Consider the following 20,700-nt stretch of genomic DNA (forward strand, 5'->3'; position numbering starts at 1 on the left):
CTGTCTCTCTGGTACCTGTCTGTCTCTGTTGCTCCTCTCTGTCTCTGATGCTCCTGTATGCCTCTTTGATGTTCCTACCTGTCTCTGGTGCTGATGTCTGTTATTCTAGTGCTCCTGCCTGTCTCTCTAGTGCCTGTCTGTCTCTCTGGTGCTCCGGCTTGTCTCTGATGCTCCTGTTAAGTCTCTCTAATACAGGCATGTCTCTGGTGCTCATGTCTGTCTCTCTGGTGCTCCTGTCTGTCTCTCTGGTGCTCCTGTCTGTCTCTCTGGTGCTCCTGTCTGTCTATGGAGCTTCTGTAGCTACTGTCTGTCTTCATTGCTCCTGTCTGTCTAGTACCTGTCTGTTTCTAATGCTCCTGTATGCCTCTCTGATGTTTCTACCTGTCTCTGGTACCCATGTCTGTCTCTCTGGTGCTCATGTCTTTCTCTCTGGTACCTGTCCTGTCTGTCTCTGTTGCTCCTGTCTGTCTTCGTTGCTCCTCTCCTGTATGTCTCTCTGAGATTTCTACTTGTCTCTGGTGCTCCTGTCTGTCTCTCTGGTGCTTCTGTCTCTCTGGTGCTCCTGTCTGTCTCTCTGGTGCCTGTCTGTCTTTCATGCTCCTGTATGTCTCTCTGATGTTTCTACCTGTCTCTGGTGCTCATGTCCGTCTCTCTGGTACCTATCTGTCTCTGTTGCTCCTCTCTGTCTCTGATGCTCCTGTATGCCTCTTTGATGTTTCTACCTGTCTCTGGTGCTGATATCTGTCTCTCTGGTGCTCCTGTCTGTCTCTCTGGTACCCAGTGGTGTATTTAGGTTTTGTGCTGCCCTAGGCCGGACTAAACTCATGCACCCCCCTAATTTAAATATGCCCCACCCTTTGCTGCAGAGGCCACACCCCTTCCTGTTTAAGACCCACCCTATCATCTGTAAACCACACCCCTTCCTCTTTAGGCTCATTTGGCACCTTTCAGGGGGGAGGGGGGAGGGGGGAACAGGTACCTGTTTTTGACAGGTACCCTTCCCCACTCCCTGGAGACTGCAACTAAATGTGGACTGTTTAAAGGGTTTGCATTGATTTTAGCATGCATGGAGCACTTTGCACATGCCAGTGGCGGCTGGTGCTCAAAATTTTTGGGGGGGTGCAAACAAACTAAGAAATTCAGAAAAAAAGACATCAATTGCAGCCTCACTGTGCCCCATCAAATGCAGCCACTGTTCCATCAAACGCAGCCACTATTCCCACCAAACACAGCCACTATTCCCACCAAACGCAGCCACTGTGCCCACCAAACGCAACCACTGTGCCCATCAATTGCAGCCACTGTGCCCACCAAACGCAGACACTGTGCCCCATCAAACGCAGTCACTGTGCCCATCAATTGCAGCCACTGTGCCATCAAACGCAGCCACTGTGCCATCAAACGCAGCCACTGTGCCATCAAACGCAGCCACTGTGCCCACCAAACGCAGCCACTGTGCCCACCAAACGCAGCCACTGTGCCCATCAATTGCAGCCACTGTGCCCATCAATTGCAGCCACTGTGCCATCAAACGCAGCCACTGTGCCCACCAAACGCAGCCACTGTGCCCACCAAACGCAGCCACTGTGCCCACCAAACGCAGCCACTGTGCCCACCAAATGCAGCCACTGTGCCCATCATTTGCAGCCACTGTGCCATCAAATGCGGCCATTGTGCCCCATCAAACGCAGCCACTGTGCCCACCAAACGCAGCCACTGTGCCCCATCAATTGCAGGCACTGTGCCCTCAAATGCTGTCACTGTGCCCATCATTTGCAGTCACTGTGCCCATCATTTGCAGCCACTGTGCCTTTAAATGCAGCCATTGTGCCCCATCAAACGCTGTCACTGTGCCCCATCATTTGCAGCCACCGTGCCTTTAAACGCAGCCATTGTGCCCCATCAAACGCTGTCACTGTGCCCCATCAATTGTAGCCACTGTGCCATCAAATGCCAACACTGTTCCCATAAAACTCTTATAATTTATTTAATAACTTTACCTGCTGTTCTGCGGGGTTCCCTTGTGCCTCTCTCTGTTTATCTCTTCCTGACGTCACTGCCAGACCCTGCCCCAGTGCCGAGGAGAAGGGTCAGGCAGTGTGGAGGAGGGTAGGCGGAGCATAATGCTCCACCTCCGCCAGTCATCGGCCGCTTATGGGGGCGTGAGTCACACGCCGCCCCCCGCATGAGAGAAAGTCCCCCCACCCGTCTTCCTGATTCCCGGCTCCCGCGCCCGCCCCCGCACACATGCAGCCCACGGCAGCAGCCTTGATGTAGCGAGCGGCGCTGCTGTGTATGGGCGTGCTTGTCAGAGGGTGGAGGGGCGTGACCTCTGCTAAGCACGCCCATACACACGCCCCTCCACCCTCTGCCAAGCACGCCCATACACAACAGCGCCGATACAGCAAGGTGGCCGCCGTGGGCTGCATGTGTGCGGGGGGCGGCCGCGGGAGCCGGGATTCGGGTAGGGAGAATTTCTCTCATGCGGGGGGGCGGCAGTTTATAAGCAACTTTGCTGTTATACTTTTCCAACTCAACAGCATGTGCTTTGTCAAATTATATTTAGCTATGACGTTCCTTCAACAAAGGTTTGGTGAGTGCATCGGCAGTCATCTCCTCTGATGGGCAGTATTGAATGTCAATAAGACATTGCTCTTGATAATGCCTCAGTAGGTAATACTTGACAAAGATGTGTTTAGTCCTAGGATCGACCCTTTCTGATTACGTGAGCTTTATACATCCCTGGTTGTCTTCAAAAATAGAAATTGGTTTTGACATGTCTATTCCAATGTCCTCAAAAAGTTGATAAATCCATATCACTTCTTGACATGCGTATGCTGCTGCAATGTACTTTGCTTCAGTTGAAGATAGAGCAACAGTTGCTTGCTTTCGTCTAGACCAACTTATGGTTCCTTCCTCATACTGGAAGATGAATCCACTTGTGGATTTGTGGTCTGTACAGTCCCCGGCCAAATCAGCATCCACGTATCCGACTAGTTTTGGATGTGATGTTGCTGGTAACCGTAACTTTGTCCTGGAGCTGAAAACTTCCCTGCATAGTATGCCCACTGCTGCAGCTATGCAGTGGCATTGTTAGGTGGGTGCGGGGGGTGCGGGCCGCACCCGGGTGACACCCGCCAGAGGGGTGACACCCGTAGGTAGCGGCACTGCTAACACTGCACGTTGCCCGGATCTGCGCCTCAGGTCTTGCGCTGTGTCCCACCCCCTCCTCTCTGTTTACATCCACACAAGAGGAGGAGGAGCCCGAGGGACACACACGGCTGTGTGTATCTGTCTGCGCTGTTCTGAGGTCTGTAAACTTTATGTATATGTGGGTGGATATGTGCAGGGGGTGTCTATACTAATGGGGGGTCTGCACTGAGGGGGGATTCTATACTAATGGGGGTCTGCACTGAGGGGGGTGTCTATACTAATGGGGGGTCTGCACTGAGGGGGGATTCTATACTAATGGGGGGTCTGCACTGAGGGGGGATTCTATACTAATGGGGGGTCTGCACTGAGGGGGGATTCTATACTAATGGGGGGGGGTCTGCACTGAGAGGGGATTCTATACTAATGGGGGGGTCTGCACTGAGGGGGGATTCTATACTAATGGGGGGGGGGTCTGCCTGCACTGAGGGGGGATTCTATACTAATGGGGGGGTCTGCCTGCACTGAGGGGGGATTCTATACTAATGGGGGGTCTGCACTGAGGGGGATTCTATACTAATGGGGGGTCTGCACTGAGGGGGGATTCTAAACTAATGGGGGGGTCTGCACTGAGGGGGGATTCTATACTAATGGGGGGGGTCTGCACTGAGGGAGGGTGTCTGCACTGATGGGGGGTCTACAATAAGGGAGGAGAGTCTGTACTGAGGGAGGGGATCAGAACTTAGTGGGGGGTCTATACTGAGGAAAGGGGGTCTGCACTGAGCAGGGGTCTGTACTGATGGAGGGGGCTATATTGATGGAGTGGGGTCTGTAGTTAGTGGAGGGGAGTTTGTACTGAGGTAGTTGGTGGAGGAGGGGGTGACACCAATTTTTTTGGCACCAACCCTAGTGACGCCACTGTGGCTATGTCTGGCCTTGTCACAGTGGCAACATATAGCAGCTTACCGATTGCTCTGCGATACATGTCATTGTTGGGTAGCAAGTTTTCTGCTTCATTGCTCTTTTGATAGCCTGGTTCCATAGGAGTTTTCACTTCCTTCACATCTTGCATATGGAATTGTTCCAAGATTTCAGAAATTTTCTGAGATTGGTTGAGAAGATAACTTCCATCTTCTTCTCTCTCTATTTGGATTCCCAGATAGTAGCTAATGTTCCCTAGCTCTTTTATTTCAAAATTTTCTTTCAGCTTGTGAACTATCTGATTGTATTCCCCTTCTTGTTTAAAGCAAGTTATAATGTCATCGACATAGATATGTTATCTGTCTTCTTGATTCTTGGAGTAAAGACAGAGGTCTACTTTACTTCTTGAGAATCCCTCTCTGGTAAGTATTTCGTTCACTTTCTCATTCCACATCCTTGCACATTGCTTAAGACCGTAGATGCTCTTCTGAAGTTTACACACAAGGTTGTCTCCTTGCTCAAACCCTGGTGGTTACTCCATGTAGAGGTATTCCTCAATATCTCTATATAAGAAAGCAGTTTTAACGTCTAGGTGTTTTACTTCCATGTCCTTTCCGGCTGAAATGCTAAGAAACGCTCTGATGGTGGAGTGTTTTACAACGGGAGCGAATGTTTCATTGTAATCTTCACCAAATTTCTGGGAGTAACCCTTGGCAACTAGTCTGGCTTTGTATTTGTGGATATTCCCTTCTGCGTCTGACTTTACTTTGAAAGTCCACTTACTTCCTATAGGTTTGCGATTAGGAGGGAGCTCTGTGAGTGTCCAGGTTTTATTTTCTTGAAGTGACTTTACTTCTTCTGCTTTTCTCCATTTATTGGCTTCACATTTTGCCAGTTTTTCTATGTCTTCACAGGATGTTGGGTCAAGTATGCTGTGTGTTTGGACAGTGTATGACAGCTTGAAGGGTGGTATCCTCTTAGTAGCCTGAGTGGATCTTCTGATTTCAGGCAGTTCAGCGGGATCTGTTGGGGAACTTGATTTAGGCGATGTGAGTTCCACCTCTTGTTCTGACTCCTGCACAGGTTCGCTTTGGTCGACCTTTTCTTCTGGTTTGTTGGGTATATTCACTTTGCAGCTTTCAGGGATTGGGGTTTCCGATGATGGGTTCTCATCAAAATAAACACTATGGCTTATTGTCACTTTGTCAGTCTTTGGGTGTAGGATTCTGTAACCCTTAGTTTGCTCACTTTAGCCTACTAGAATGCCCTAGATATGCCCTAGATATGTCTCTGTTCTCCAGCTTGGATCGCTTTTCACTTGGAATATAGGCATATGCTTTACATCCAAATACTCTGATGTGCCCTATGCTAGGCTTTGATACATGTAGGGTTGCCACCTGTCCGGGATTCACCCGGACAGTCCGGGTTTTGAATCATGTGTCCGGGTTTCAGTCCACCTGAAACCCGGACACATTATTCAGACAGGAATGCGGCTTGGAACAGGGCCTGACAGGAGGGTGAGGGGCACTATGTGTGCCGCATTGCTATTCTCTTTGGAGTGTCTGCAGTTTCCTTTGTGATTGCTTTGACTCTTTCTTTTGTGAATAGCTTTAGCTTTCGCTGCTCGGCTTTCCAGATAGAACAGTCCTTTTTTAAGTGACTAGTCCTTTTACAGCAAAAACAGGCTCTGCTTTCTATGTTGTGCTTTGTGCTTTTGTACATTTTGTCATCATGGTGCATATTTTCTTTCCTTCTGTCATATTCATCAATTAATTTCCCTTTAACATATTCCAGTGTCAGTTCCTGCTCGGTTCTGGTTTCTAAAGCGTTAATAAGAGCAGTGTATGTCTCTGGAAGGCCGCAGAGGAGCAGGGCAACAATATGGTTATCTTTGATGTCCTCTCCGATTGTGCGTAGCTGCTCTATGATCTCTAGCATAGCATTCACATGGTCACACATATGCTGGCCTTCTTCTAGTCTTATTTTTAAAGCTTTCTTAGCAGAAATAGCTTGGTGTTCAGGCTTGAACACTCATGCATACAAAAAATGTGGCACTGCCCTCACCTATAACTGGCCTTTGCAGCAAGGAGCATTGGAAGGCAACGCATAGCAAACAAAAGCCAAGGAAAAATACTTGGAAAAATTCCAAGCTCTACTTACCAACCAGCCTGCGACCAACCAGATTAACCTGTCTAACAGTATGCGATTAAAAACAGGGGTTTAGTTGCACAAATTTGCAAATACATGCGTAAGCTACAGGCCCCGGCAAGGTAGATCCTACCTCTAACTTAGGCTGAGGCAGATGGACTGGAGGGAGCCCATCCCTCCTTAAAGATAGAGGGGCACATTGAATGCTCATGCAGTTTCTGTAATGAAATCCACATACCTTTGGCCATTTTTTCTGTTCTTATGTGGATAAGCTGGTCATCTTCCCATTAGTAAGCCTATAATTGCTTTTGCCTGTCTGTCTTTCCTACCTCAGTCCTCCATCTCTCCGTCTTTAGGTCTGTCTGTATTTAGCACTTGCCACAAGTCATCATTGCTGAGAAACATTTGTAGCTTAAACTTCCACAGGTGGTAATTGGCATTATTCAGCTTTGCAATTGCAAACTTCACATCTAAACCACTTGCCATCTTTCAGCTGCTTATAATCAGTACTCACAGACTTGCTGTAGAATTCTTCCCAGTGCCTGGTTGCCTGGGTGCCTGCTGGATGTGCTGGGTTTGCTGCTGCTTGTAGTATACTCTCCAATGCCTGAATGTGCCTGGAACCATAACCTATTAGCAGGTTATTCAAATTATTATGCCCTGCAAGCTTCTTGTATACAGCAGTACACTTTTCCTTTCATGGAGGATATCTTTATCATGACTTTACATCATGTAGACAGAAACAGGAAGAGAACACAAACAAGTACACACTTACATACAAAGGGTACTTCCTCTCATATCATGGAATACATGAACTATACACTATAATAGAACAGCACCACCTGCTCGCATAGATAGGTATAATGTATATATATATATATATATATATATATATATATATATATATATATATATATATATATATATATATATATATATATATATATATATATAGTCAGTTTATAAGCAACTTTGCTGTTGTACTTTTCCAACCAACAGTTTCTACCTGTCTCTGGTGATGTTTTCTGTCTCTCTGGTGCACATGTCTGTCTCTCTGGTGCTCATGTCTGTCTCTGTTGCTCCTGTATGCCTCTCTGATGTTTCTACCTGTCTCTGGTGTTCCTGTCTGTCTCTCTAGTACCTGTCTGTCGCTCTGGTGCCCCTGCCTGTCTCTCTGGTGCTCCTGCCTGTCTCTCTAGCACCTGCCTGTGTCTCTGGTGCTCCTGTTTGTCTCTCTAGTACCAGTCTGCCTCTAGCGCTCCTGTTTGTCTCTCTAGTACCAGTCTGTCTCCAGTGCTCCTGTCTGTCTCTGGTTCTCCTGTTTGTCTCTCTGGTGCTCCTGTCTGTCCCTCTGGTGCTCATGTCTGTCTCTTTGGTGCTCCTGTCTATCTATCTAGTACCTCTCTGTCTTTCTAGTACCTGTCTGTCTCTATGGTGCTCCTGCCTGTCTCTGATGCTCCTGTTTGTCTCTCTAGTACCAGTCTGTCCCTGGTTCACCTGCCCGTCTCACCTGTCTGTTTCTCTAGTACCTGCTTGTCTCCGATGCTCATGTCTGTCTCTGATAATCCTGTCCGTCTCTTTGGTGCTCCTGTCTGTGTCTCTCTAGTATCTGTCTGTCTCCAGTGCTCCTGTATGCCTCTCTGATGTTTCTGCCTATCTCTGGTCCTTCTGTATGTCTCTCTGGTGCTCATGTCTGTCTCTCTGGTGCTCATGTCTCTCTCTCTAGTGCTCATTTCTGTCTCTGGTGCTGCCTATAGCACTGTATTGTCCCTTTGAGAATGACAGGGACCTCGGGTATTGCATGGAACACTGTGCACAAGGATGAACTCTGTATTCTGATTAGATCAGTGTTATTTCAAGGAAATATCCAGGTCAGAGAGCCACTGAAATGGGTTGCTGTGGGAATGGGATCTGTTAAAAGCATCTAACCTAGCTGACTTACTCACACGGAGGAATAAGAGATGAAGAAAAGTATCTTCTGTCAAAGTAACCTGCGCAGCAATCCATTACTCATTAATTATTAATACTTTCTGCCTATAAGGCTGGTCATAGATGGGTAGATATTTCTCCAAGAATAAAAGACGAGGTCATTTCTGCCCAATCACTGACTGCTCCAGGGCTGGGACCTGCTGGAATCCTCCTCAGCATGGGTCCATGTAGGTTCTGTCTCAAATATAAAAAAAAAAATCAGGTCCTCTCACTGTGGGATTGTCCTTCAAGCTACAAAATCTACAAGTTCTCAGACCATCAGATGCACTTGTAAGCAGGTGCAGTTAGCTAGTCTGCTACTAGGTGGCTCTCCTAAAATAGTGTGGTAAAAGAGAATTATGTAATTGGGTGTTGAGTTCCCTTTTAGACAAAGCCTTCCTGTAGTATGCAATGGGTGGAGTTAGTACCTATTATATGCTAGGATTGGAGGAGCCTAGTGCAGTCGGGGTATGGGAGCCAAACCAACCAAACCAAACAAACCTGCAAATGTACTCTGTGAGGGCCCTATACAGAGCAGAAGGCCTGGGTGAAATAATCCAATACCCAGAAGAAGCAGCTATAGTCGTCCTGACTTGAAACACGGTCTATGTAGGCTGGGAACATGATCTAACTGGACTGGGAGCGGGATGCATGTAGCACCCTGTAGCTTAGGCAGGGAGCCCCCTCAAATTTACTTGCCAGGAGAAGTTATCCTGGTTGATTGATATAGATCCATTGATTTCTCCCTAAGTTTGGCCTTGTTGCACTTTTCTCTTCTATCACCAGGTGGCCAGGTACTTGGTGGTACTAGATATGAGAAGGGCAACCCAAGGACAGGTTATGGGTATATGGGGTATCTCAGCTAATGGGCAGGGGTTTTCTTGAATCCCTTGGCCTGCTGGGAGCACCTATATATTTTGGTGGAGTCAGGTGATCTATGTTCTGTGCCACCTGGACAGCTGTCTAGGTGGACGTGTGTCGTATGTCCCTGGCTGCTAGGCCGGAGATTGGGCCTATCCTGAGGGCATCTAGCTGCCAGGCTGTGTAAGGGCCTATCCAGAAGTAAGAGGGCAGCGCAGGGTTGGGATTGCGGCTTGCAATCCAACCAAAAGTGATGGTTCTGCTGGCCAGAGAACCTGTAGTGGTCATAGGTAGAAGGGGAGCTGTCGCCACTAAGGGACCAACCACCTTTACCAGGGACCACAGTGAGTAACTGAAGCAAGTACCAGAGTAGCATTCTCATCAAACAGGCACAGTGAAGAATGGGGAAACTTCAGGCAGCGATCAAGTCTGGGACCTAACCAGCAGAGGTGATGCTTGCAGAGCAGCCTTGTGTGTCAAGCTAGGAACCGAGCCGGTCAGCAGGGCTGAAGCTTGAAGGTATCCGAATTGCCAAGCTACGCACCCAGCAGGGAAGCGTGGGAGATGCTTGAGGGAGATACCACGCAAAGATTGGAGGAGCTCAAGGGATTCAGAGTCAGTGAATAAGTGGGTCTAGTGAGAGACCGGGAGCTCAGTGTTGCAGAACTACAAGGAGCAGTTGTAGTGAAGCTGAAGGAACTGTTATGTTTGAGTTAGGGACTGTTAAAGACTGTTGCCATAGGAGACAGCATTCGTGCATGTGCAGATGTAGCGCCTTGCTGGGGCCTTTCCCTGCACGACTGTCTTCCTATTGAAGTCTCTGAGTCTGCCAATTGAATCTACAACTACTTAAGGGTGTCCTGGCCCTAATCCTCTTTCCCCCAAAAATACAAAAAGGACTGTTAAAGTGGTTGTAAACCCTAAAAAAAAAAAAAAAAAAAAAACCCGCAAGACAAAGGCATAATGAGCTAGTATGCTATGCATACTAGCTCATTATCAATTACTTACCTGAGATCGAAGCCCCCGCAGCGGTCCTCGTACCCCGCTCCGGCGGCCGACATTGCTCCCGGAGTTACTTCCGAGTATCGAGGACTCTGGCGCTGTGATTGGCCAGAGCCACGATGACATCATGCGTGGGAACTGTTGGCAACGGCACAGTCTAACTTCAGTGCGTATGTGCCGATGTCGTCGGCACATGCAAATACAAGGGATATCTCCTAAACCGTGCAGGTTTAGGAGATATCCAGTGTATCTACATGTAAGCCTTATTATAAGCTTAGCTGTAGCAAAAAGTGGTTTGTAAAGGGTTTACAACCACTTTAAAAGAAATAAAACCACTTTACATCCAAGAAGTGTCTAGCGCCCAATGATTTTCACCATCTTTGCACCCACTATGCCTCACAACCCACTACATATTGAAGGATGTCAGCTATCTTTGGCCTGGGAGGTCCTCATTAGCCTGGAAGAGGCTAAAGACTTTGATACATGCAAAAGGCCTCTTAGGCCAGGCTTGTGTTCTCTGACATTAGTACTAATGTCCCTAGGACTTCTAGTGTACAGAATCTAGAGGTGCAGCTACAGCAGTCCTATCTCTGGAATGGCATGAAGGGAGTCGTGAGTTGGATGCATAAAGCCTAATGGGTCAGAGCCTTCTGAGTGAGTACTAATGACCCTTGGGAGTAGGAGAGTAACATCTGGGAGCATACCTGGCTGCGTAGAGTCATAGAGAGGGAGAGACTAGTATACTATAGAAGGCACCTTGTTAATCTCAGCTCAGAGTGAACAGAGCAGAATGCTACAGATTTAAGTATACAGGGAGATGGGTCCCAACACTGTGGTGATCCTAAGGAGAGAGGGATACTAAGGGAAGTTAGATTATCAGTGATGTGTTATGTATGGCTTTTACAAATGACTGCTACAGCTTGTCCACATTTGTGTATGGCGATGTATGCCTATGTGATGTGTCACTGCCATCTTTGAAGAACATCAGTAAAGTGCAGAAAATATCTTTCTTGTGTGGACATTCCTTTCATATGAAAATAAAGGCTAATGGTCAGGGCTGTCATGGGTAGTACTATGGCAAGGAGTTGGGCACAAGAAGCCCCATTACAATCAAACCTTCACCTCCCAGAACTTCAGAAATAGACTTCCTCTCCTGTACTGAACTTGCTTACTCTGATTTCACTGCACACTGCGAGCTTCTCACAGTGTTCATCAGAAACCGTTGTAAGTCAAATAGGGCCCACCTCTTTTCCTGGCTGGAAATGCATGATCTACCCCTTTGCTCCCCAACCTGGTTGTTCCTGTCCCCTCTCTTTCATTCAATCATGCAAGCTTGGTATCACCTTTGGGCAGTCTGCATGCAGGTACAGCCTCCAAGGGACTGCCCACTTCTCCAGACTGATATCCACCCATAAAGACATTTTAATATTTACATAACTACTTCCAAGAATCAGCCCATTCCTTGCTACTGAGCACCCTGCTGGCCTCTCCAACCAACCATGATCTACTTGCATTGTATAGAGAAGAACAAAGAGCCAGTGATGATGTCATTGGGTCTAAAATAAGGTCTATAATGAAAATGTAAATGTTTTATGTAAAAATACCATGAGCATGTTGATGAGGGGAAAAAGGAGGAACCAGTGAAGGCAAATTATAGGGACATTAAACTTTAGATTGAATTTGAACCTATTCACTGCATTTTGTAGCTAGAAGGTGGCACATGAGTTGTGGAATCGCTGCATCCATCAGATCCTTATTACACAGGTGTTTTCCTCTATGACAGCTGAATTAAAGGACTAAAGGCTTAAGCTGGGGATTACAGAACAATGAAGGGATGTAAAGAAAATAAATCTGCTGCTTTATTGTATTGTATTGTGAGCAATGAGCATACAGTATGTGAATCAACAGCAGAAGCAATCGCGATTAGGCCTCATGACCTGTTGCTTCCAGGAGCAAGGGGCAGAATTGCCAGTTTACATCAATATATTTTTCTTTATGTTTGCACGCATGTCTTACTGTATAGAGTTTTCTTAAAGCTAAACTCCAGGCTACACAAACATTGTCTAAATACAGAATCTCTGTGTAATATTCCTGTCACCGGCTTATCTAAAATTCAGACTATACCAACCCCTTCCATCCCCCTGCTCCACTTATAGAAACTGTAGTATGACTTCCCGCAATAAAAATCACTCTATGAACGGAGGAGGTGGAATTGTCATTCATTCATTTCATTTCATAGAGCACTTTTTGCGCTTACTCCTGAACCCATTGTGTTACTTAATCCTGACCCCTGAACACTGTCCATGACTTAATCCTTAACCCTGAACTCTGCGTTGCACAATCCTGACCCCTGAACTCTAAACGTTACTTAATCCTGACCCCTGAACTCTGTGTGTTACTCAATCCTGATCCCAGACCTTGTTCTTTACTTAATCCTGACCTTTGAACTCTGTGCGTTACTTAGTCCTAACCCCTGAACTCTCTCCTTTACTTAATCCTGACCTCTGAATGCTTTGTATTACTTAATCCTGGCCCCCGAACACTCTGCTTTACATGATCCTGGCTCCTAAACACTTTGCTTTACATAATCCTCACCCCTGAACATTCTGCTTTACATGATCCTGGCCCCTGAACGCTTTGCTTTACATGATCCTGGCCCCTGAACACTTTGCTTTACATGATCCTGGCCCCTGAACGCTTTGCTTTACATAATCCTCACCCCTGAACATTCTGCTTTACATGATCCTGGCCCCTGAACGCTTTGCTTTACATGATCCTGGCCCCTGAACACTTTGCTTTACATGATCCTGGCCCCTGAACGCTTTGCTTTACATAATCCTCACCCCTGAACATTCTGCTTTACATGATCCTGGCCCCTGAACGCTTTGCTTTACATGATCCTGGCCCCTGAACACTTTGCTTTACATGATCCTGGCCCCTGAACACTTTGCTTTACATGATCCTGGCCCCTGAACGCTTTGCTTTACATAATCCTCACCCCTGAACATTCTGCTTTACATGATCCTGGCCCCTGAACGCTTTGCTTTACATGATCCTGGCCCCTGAACACTTTGCTTTACATGATCCTGGCCCCTGAACACTTTGCTTTACATGATCCTGGCCCCTGAACACTTTGCTTTACATGATCCTGGCCCCTAAACACTTTGCTTTACATAATCCTCACCCCTGAACATTCTGCTTTACATGATCCTGGCCCCTGAACACTTTGCTTTACATGATCCTGGCCCCTGAACGCTTTGCTTTACATGATCCTGGCCCCTGAACACTTTGCTTTACATGATCCTGGCCCCTGAACACTTTGCTTTACATGATCCTGGCCCCTAAACACTTTGCTTTACATAATCCTCACCCCTGAACATTCTGCTTTACATGATCCTGGCCCCTGAACACTTTGCTTTACATGATCCTGGCCCCTGAACGCTTTGCTTTACATAATCCTCACCCCTGAACATTCTGCTTTACATGATCCTGGCCCCTGAACACTTTGCTTTACATGATCCTGGCCCCTGAACACTTTGCTTTACATGATCCTGGCCCCTGAACACTTTGCTTTACATGATCCTGGCCCCTGAACACTTTGCTTTACATGATCCTGGCCCCTGAACACTTTGCTTTACATGATCCTGGCCCCTAAACACTTTGCTTTACATAATCCTCACCCCTGAACATTCTGCTTTACATGATCCTGGCCCCTGAACACTTTGCTTTACATGATCCTGGCCCCTGAACACTTTGCTTTACATAATCCTCACCCCTGAACATTCTGCTTTACATGATCCTGGCCCCTGAACGCTTTGCTTTACATGATTCTGGCCCCTGAACACTTTGCTTTACATGATCCTGGCCCCTAAACACTTTGCTTTACATGATCCTGGCCCCTAAACACTTTGCTTTACATGATCCTGGCCCCTGAACACTTTGCTTTACATGATCCTGGCCCCTGAACACTTTGCTTTACATGATCCTGGCCCCTAAACACTTTGCTTTACATGATCCTGGCCCCTGAACGCTTTGCTTTACATGATCCTGGCCCCTGAACACTTTGCTTTACATGATCCTGGCCCCTGAACACTTTGCTTTACATGATCCTGACCCCTAAACACTTTGCTTTACATGATCCTGGCCTCTAAACACTTTGCTTTACATGATCCTGGCCCCTGAACACTTTGCTTTACATGATCCTGGCCCCTAAACACTTTGCTTTACATAATCCTGGCCCCTAAACACTTTGCTTTACATGATCCTGGCCCCTAAACACTTTGCTTTACATGATCCTGGCCCCTGAACACTTTGCTTTACATGATCCTGGCCCCTGAACACTTTGCTTTACATGATCCTGGCCCCTGAACACTTTGCTTTACATGATCCTGGCCCCTGAACACTCTGCTTTACATGATCCTGGCCCCTGAACACTTTGCTTTACATGATCCTGGCACCCGGACACTTTGCTTTACATGATCCTGGCCCCCAAACTCTCTGTTTTAACATGATCCTGGCCCCTGAACACTCTGCTTTACATGATCCTGGCCCCCAAACTCTCTGTTTTACATGATCCTGGCCCCCGAACACTCTGTTTTACATGATCCTGGCCCCTGAACACTCTGCTTTACATGATCCTGACCCCTGAACACTTTGCTTTACATGATCCTGGCCCCCGAACACTTTGCTTTACATGATCGTGGCCCCTAAGGCTATCCTTATATAGAGCAACAATTCTTTTTTTTCGGATCCTAAGAGAGTTCTTTGCCATGAGGTGCCATGGTGAACTTCCAGTTACCAGTATGAGAGAGTGAGAGCGATAACACCAAATTTAACACACCTGCTCCCCATTCACACCTGAGACCTTGAAACACTAATGAGTTACATGACACCGGGGAGGGAAAATGGCTAATTGGGCCCAATTTGGACATTTTCACTTAGGGGTGTATTCACTTTTGTTACCAGCGGTTTAGACATTAATGGCTGTGTGTTGCGTTATTTTGAGGGGACAGCAAATTTACACTGTTATACAAGCTGTACACTCACTACTTTACATTCTAGCAAAGTGTCATTTCTTCAGTGTTGTCACATGAAAAGATATAATAAAATGTTTACAAAAATGTGAGGGGTGTACTCACTTTTGTGAGATACTGTATGCCTAGGCTGTGCTTACTCACTGTGGGGGAGGTGCTTTGACTAGGGAAAGGCAAAGATCTGCCAGAATGACAGTCTGCCTTGTTTACATACATAGCAGGCAGACTGCCGTTCTGCTTGTGCCCCGAACAATTGGCGGATCCTGGCAGACATCGTGTCCGCCGAACCCCCTGATTTGCTCCCGCTGTTTCCAATCACAGCGGGAGTGGGACACTGGCTGTGCATGCCCCAGACCCAGAAGTATCAGATTATGTACTAGGTAAGTGATCTGGCACAGAACGGTCGCCCTGCCGCAGTAAAGATCCTCACTAATTGTATACAGATTAATTGAATACATTAGGTATGTCCTCCTGGTATATAGTTTTGGTAAATCTAAAAGAGATTGCACAATCAAATTGTATAGTGTATGGCAACCTACTTTTAGCAATGCAACACCATATGCCCTCGGGAAGCAAACAGATTCCGTTAGTTTGCAGTTAAGGGTCACTGGGTACTACTAGTGATAGGGGAAAGTAGATGGGTTTCAGAAGCGAATGTGGCTAAAAGTTTGCAAACTGAATCAAAGTCAGTGCAGTAAATTGAGCCCCTGGCTCCTTGGTTACTAGGACGTTAGCAGCTGCCAGCTTCCTAGCAACCAGCAAGTCCTGAGCAGGATGCTGTCACATTTAGTGGGGGTAGTAATACCGTCATTGAATATTTGACTTCCCAGCAGCCAGAGCCTTGAGAGCAGCAAAATAGGTCATTTAGTTCATCTGCCCAGCGAACTACCAGAGTTGGGGATGAACCACTGTCAACTCAAACCCCATCCCTAGTTGCTACAAGTTATTTTAATTTACTCAATAAAGACCTGTAAAAAGTTACACTTCAGTCTGTAAAGAGTGACATTTCCATATACAGGTAAATTATAAAAACATCTTATGTGACAACATTTATTAAACGTCATTTAACATTGCTTCGGAGATAGATTGTAGTCTGCTAATCACTCTGTAGGATAGAGAAAAGTTTACACACCGTTGTCTTTTTGACATCGGATTCAGGCAGCAAGCTGTTAGACTTCAAGGATTGTAGGATTTGCTTGACTCTTCCCATGATGAATCCTGGATGATTCCGATTTTATACGTCTTATCTTCATAGATAGGTCCCAAATCCAAGCCTACCCCATGTCTGTATTATCTCCATACAGCAAGGGAATACTGCTAGAGCCATCAGCAGCCCAGCCAACAGAATGGTGTACACTGTCATCTGGGTGGGCAGCACTTTCTAGTAGATGTGTGTGGCCTGTAAATGATGCTGGAAGCCTATTCTCTGCCTGAAGCAGAATGGGAGAGAGGGGCGAGCAGAAACTCTGAAACCTGAAAATAATGACAGAGCTACATTCATGCCCTGCTTCCATTCTTCACATCTTCTTCCTATTCTGCAAAGGAGCCTGGCAATGCTACATTCCTACTATTAGATAAATCAGACTGTGCTTACACTGACACAAAGCTCAGGTTAAAAAATAAATACATTTTATATATGTGTGTGTGTGTGTGTGTGTGTGTGTGTGTGTGTGTGTGTGTGTGTGTGTATATATGCACATACAGTGTCTCACATAAGTATGACAACACTAAAGAAATGACACTTTGCTACAATGTAAAGTAGTGAGTGTACAGCTTGTATAACAGTGTAAATTTGCTGTCCCCTCAAAATAACTCAATACGCAGCCATTAATGTCTAAACCGCTGGCAACAAAAGTGAGTACACCCCTAAGTGAAAATGTCCACATTGGGCCCAAAGTGTCAATATTTTGTGTGGCTACCATTATTTTCCAGCACTGCCTTAACCCTCTTGGGCCTGGAGTTCACCAGAGCTTTACATTGGAGTCCTCTTCCACTCCTCCATGATGACATCACAGAGCTGGTTGATGTTAGAGACCTTGTGCTCCTCCACCTTCCTTTTGAGGATGCCCCACAGATGCTCAATAGGTTTTAGGTCTGGAGACATGCTTGGCCAGTCCATCACCTTTACCCTCAGCTTCTTTAGCAAGGCAGTGATCATCTTGGAGGTGTGTTTGGGGTCATTATCATGTTGGAATTCTGCCCTGCAGCCCAGTCTATGAAGGGAGGGGACCATGCTCTGCTTCAGTATGTCACAGTACATGTTGGCATTCATGGTTCCCTCAATGAACTGTAGCTCCCCAGTGCCGGCAGCACTCATGCAGCCCCAGACCATGACACTCCCACCACCATGCTTGACTGTAGGCAAGACACACTTGTCTTTGTACTCCTCACCTGGTTGCCGCCACACACGCTTGACACCATCTGAACCAAATAAGTTTATTGTGGTTTCATCAGACCACAGGATGTGGTTCCAGTAATCCATGTCCTTAGTCTGCTTGTCTTCAGCAAACTGTTTGCGGGCTTTCTTGTACATCATCTTTAGAAGAGGCTTCCTTCTGGGATGACAGCCATACAGACCAATTTGATGCAGCGTGCGTCGTATGGTCTGAGCACTGACAGGCTGACCCCCCCACACCACTTCAACATCTGCAGCAATGCTGGCAGAACTCATACGTCTATTTCCCAAAGACAACCTCTGGATATGACGCTGAACACGTGCACTCAACTTCTTTGGTCGACCATGGCGAGGCCTGTTCTGAGTGGAACCTGTCCTGTTAAACCACTGTATGGTCTTGGCCAACGTGCTGCAGCTCAGTTTCAGGGTCTTGGCAATCTTCTTATAGCCTAGGCCATCTTTATGTAGAGCAACAATTCTTTTTTTCATGTTCTCAGAGAGTTCTTTGCCATGAGGTGCCATGTTGAACTTCCAGTGACCAGTATGAGAGAGTGAGAGCGATAACACCAAATTTAACACTCCTTCTCCCCATTAACACCTGAGACATTGTAACACTAACAAGTCACATGACACCGGGGAGGGAAAATGGCTAATTGGACCCAATTTGGACATTTTCACTTAGGGGTGTACTCACTTTTGTTGCCAGCGGTTTAGACATTAATCACTGTGTGTTGAGTTATTTTGAGGGGACAGCAAATTTACACTGTTATACAAGCTGTACACTCACTACTTTACACTGTAGCAAAGTGTCATTTCTTCAGTGTTGTCACATGAAAAGATATAATAAAATATTTACAAAAATATGAGGGGTGTACTTAGTTTTGTGAGATAGTGTGTATATATATATATATATATATATATATATATATATATACCCACACGCACACATACATACACAAACTGTATATATATCTTTAGCTCAAAAAAGTTCATTCTATTAATTTCAGATTCCTCCAGATCTCCAAATTCCTTTTTTTCCCCTGCTGTGATTAGAGGGTGACTACACTCGTTTTCCATGGTTTCACTGCATATAAGAATGTAGCCTCCTTCTCTTGCTCACTCCTGAGATGAACTATGGACTATGGGATTTGTAGTGTGTGTAGAGCAGTGCACGTGACTGCATCTAATGTGCATTGCTTTTTCCAAACAAACAGAAGAAAGGAGGAAAGGAGGGAGGTTTGGGAGCTCACTGAGGATGTTACAAGGAGGTAGATAAACACAGTAAGAAGTGATTTTTATGAAAAATAGGATACAGGGCCATGAAGAAGTGGAGGTATATGGACTATTTTTTGGAATATAAAGATATTGTTTAGTGCCACATTAAAGTAAACCTCAACCAAATGATATTTAGATTGCTAAAGCATTGCATATACATGAACAATTGCCATTTGTTTATTGATCTCCTGCAGCCTCTTTGCAGCTCTCTTCCTGTCTACACAAAAAGCACTCCAGTGCTGGCTACATGCCATTTCTCACAGCGGATACCTGAAGGTGATAACAATAGACCATACCTGCGTAATGCACAAAAGCATGGCTGCTTGTAGTTTCTATTGGGAGAGCACATGACAATGCAGAAAACAATTGGGGGGGCAGGGACGGAGCACCTCTAAAAGATTATGCCTGCACAAGGACCTTTGTGATGGATCACCAGGTATTGTTTTAATAAAAGCTGCAAGATTTAAAAATTAAAAAGTACCTTAAAGTGATACTAAAGTCTCATTTTTTTTAGTTAAAAATAACAAGTTATACTTACATGCTCTGTGCAGTGGATTTGCACAGAGCAGCCCCGATTCTCCTCTTCTTTGGTCCCTCCTCGGTTCTCCTGGCCCCTCCCTTCTGTTGAGTGCCCCCAGAGCAAGCAGCTTGCTCTGGGGGCACCCGAACTGAACTGCAGCCTCCTGTGTCCATTCAGACACAGAGCTGTGGCCCGCCCCGCCCCCTTTCTCTCCTCATTGGCTGACTGACTTTGATTGACAGCATTGGGAGCCCATGGCACTGCACTGCTGTCTCAGCCAATGAGAAGGGGAGTCCCGGGCAGCCGAGACATTCCTACAACATCGCTGGATCTAGATAAGGCTCAGGTAAGTATTAGGGGGGCTGCTGCACACAGAAGGCTTTTTATCCTAATACATCGAATGCCTTAAGATAAAAAACCTTCTGCCTTTACAATCACTTTAAACCAGAACTTTATCCATAACAACTTGTTAAAAAATAATGTTTTTTTAGCATGGAATATACATTCCACATTAATAATTACGCTGTAAATTGCCTCCAGCATTGCTCCTATTTCTTCTTGCTGGAGGCTGTTATTTTGCTAAAGCCCAGAGCCCCTGAACAGCAGTGGACCATAAAGCGGAACTAAGCCCATATATTTAACAGTTTAAAAAACTGTTACATTCCTGGAATACCAGGATTGTTAACCGTCACATTTGATTGTGTCCTCAACCAAACTGTCAAACCATCAAATGTGCAGCACCATTGTAATTGCAGATCACACATAAGCAGCTTCTTTGGCTGTAAACGATAGGACTTAATTCAGCTTTAAGACAATCAGCAGATCACCCTCTACAAATTCAGCAGTGCCTAAAAATAGAGAGCAACTGAGCATGTGCAGAGCAGGGTGAGACTTTGTATTACTGGAGTTTGAAAAATGTAGACACTTATTTTTATTGTTTTACATAGTTATACCTGCAAAAGGGGCCAGCCTGAAGTCATCTAGCAGGATTTAATTTTCTTTAACAAATTAAGGTTTATATGAGATTTTAGTGATTGGGTTTACCTATACTTTATATCTGAATTCTATGCAGACATAAAAGACACAGTTTAATGCAGTTCTGATGTCACCAATACATCCTTAATGCTGAACCCTAGGAATTATTGTTTTTTAATATAAATTGTTCTCGTTTGGTTCTATACAATCCTTCATATCTCACTTCTAGAGGGCTGCTGAGGATGCAGAAGTTTACTGTTGTAGTATGTGCTACATATGGTCAGTGTTTAGTCACTTTTAATACACCTTTCACACTGGGGCCGTGGCCACGTCAGCGCTAAAGCTCCGCTTGCTTTAGTGCTGTTTAAGTGGTGCTTTTTGGCCGCTAGCGGGGTGCTTTTAAAAACTCCTATCTTGCGGCACTTCCGAATTGCTTTTTCAGGCTCTTCATT

At 45.9% G+C, this 20,700-nt stretch overlaps 1 protein-coding gene across 3 annotated transcripts in view; it reads right to left on the bottom strand.

The window, feature by feature from the left end:
• Window positions 1-20,700, bottom strand: part of LPIN1 (lipin 1) — a 265,282-nt gene that overhangs the window by 165,631 nt on the left and 78,951 nt on the right. The window contains exon 1 of one of the 3 annotated variants that reach the window (XM_073625361.1): window positions 16,216-16,445. The exons of the other annotated variants lie outside the window; for them this stretch is intronic. Within the exon in view, the coding sequence (XP_073481462.1) occupies window positions 16,216-16,293 (78 nt within the window). The 5' untranslated portion in view covers window positions 16,294-16,445. Of the gene's footprint in view, window positions 1-16,215; window positions 16,446-20,700 lie in introns of those variants that run through there. 3 annotated transcript variants of the gene reach the window in all.

Source organism: Aquarana catesbeiana, linkage group LG04, assembly GCF_042186555.1.
Source record: "Aquarana catesbeiana isolate 2022-GZ linkage group LG04, ASM4218655v1, whole genome shotgun sequence".
Lineage (NCBI taxonomy): Eukaryota > Metazoa > Chordata > Amphibia > Anura > Ranidae > Aquarana > Aquarana catesbeiana.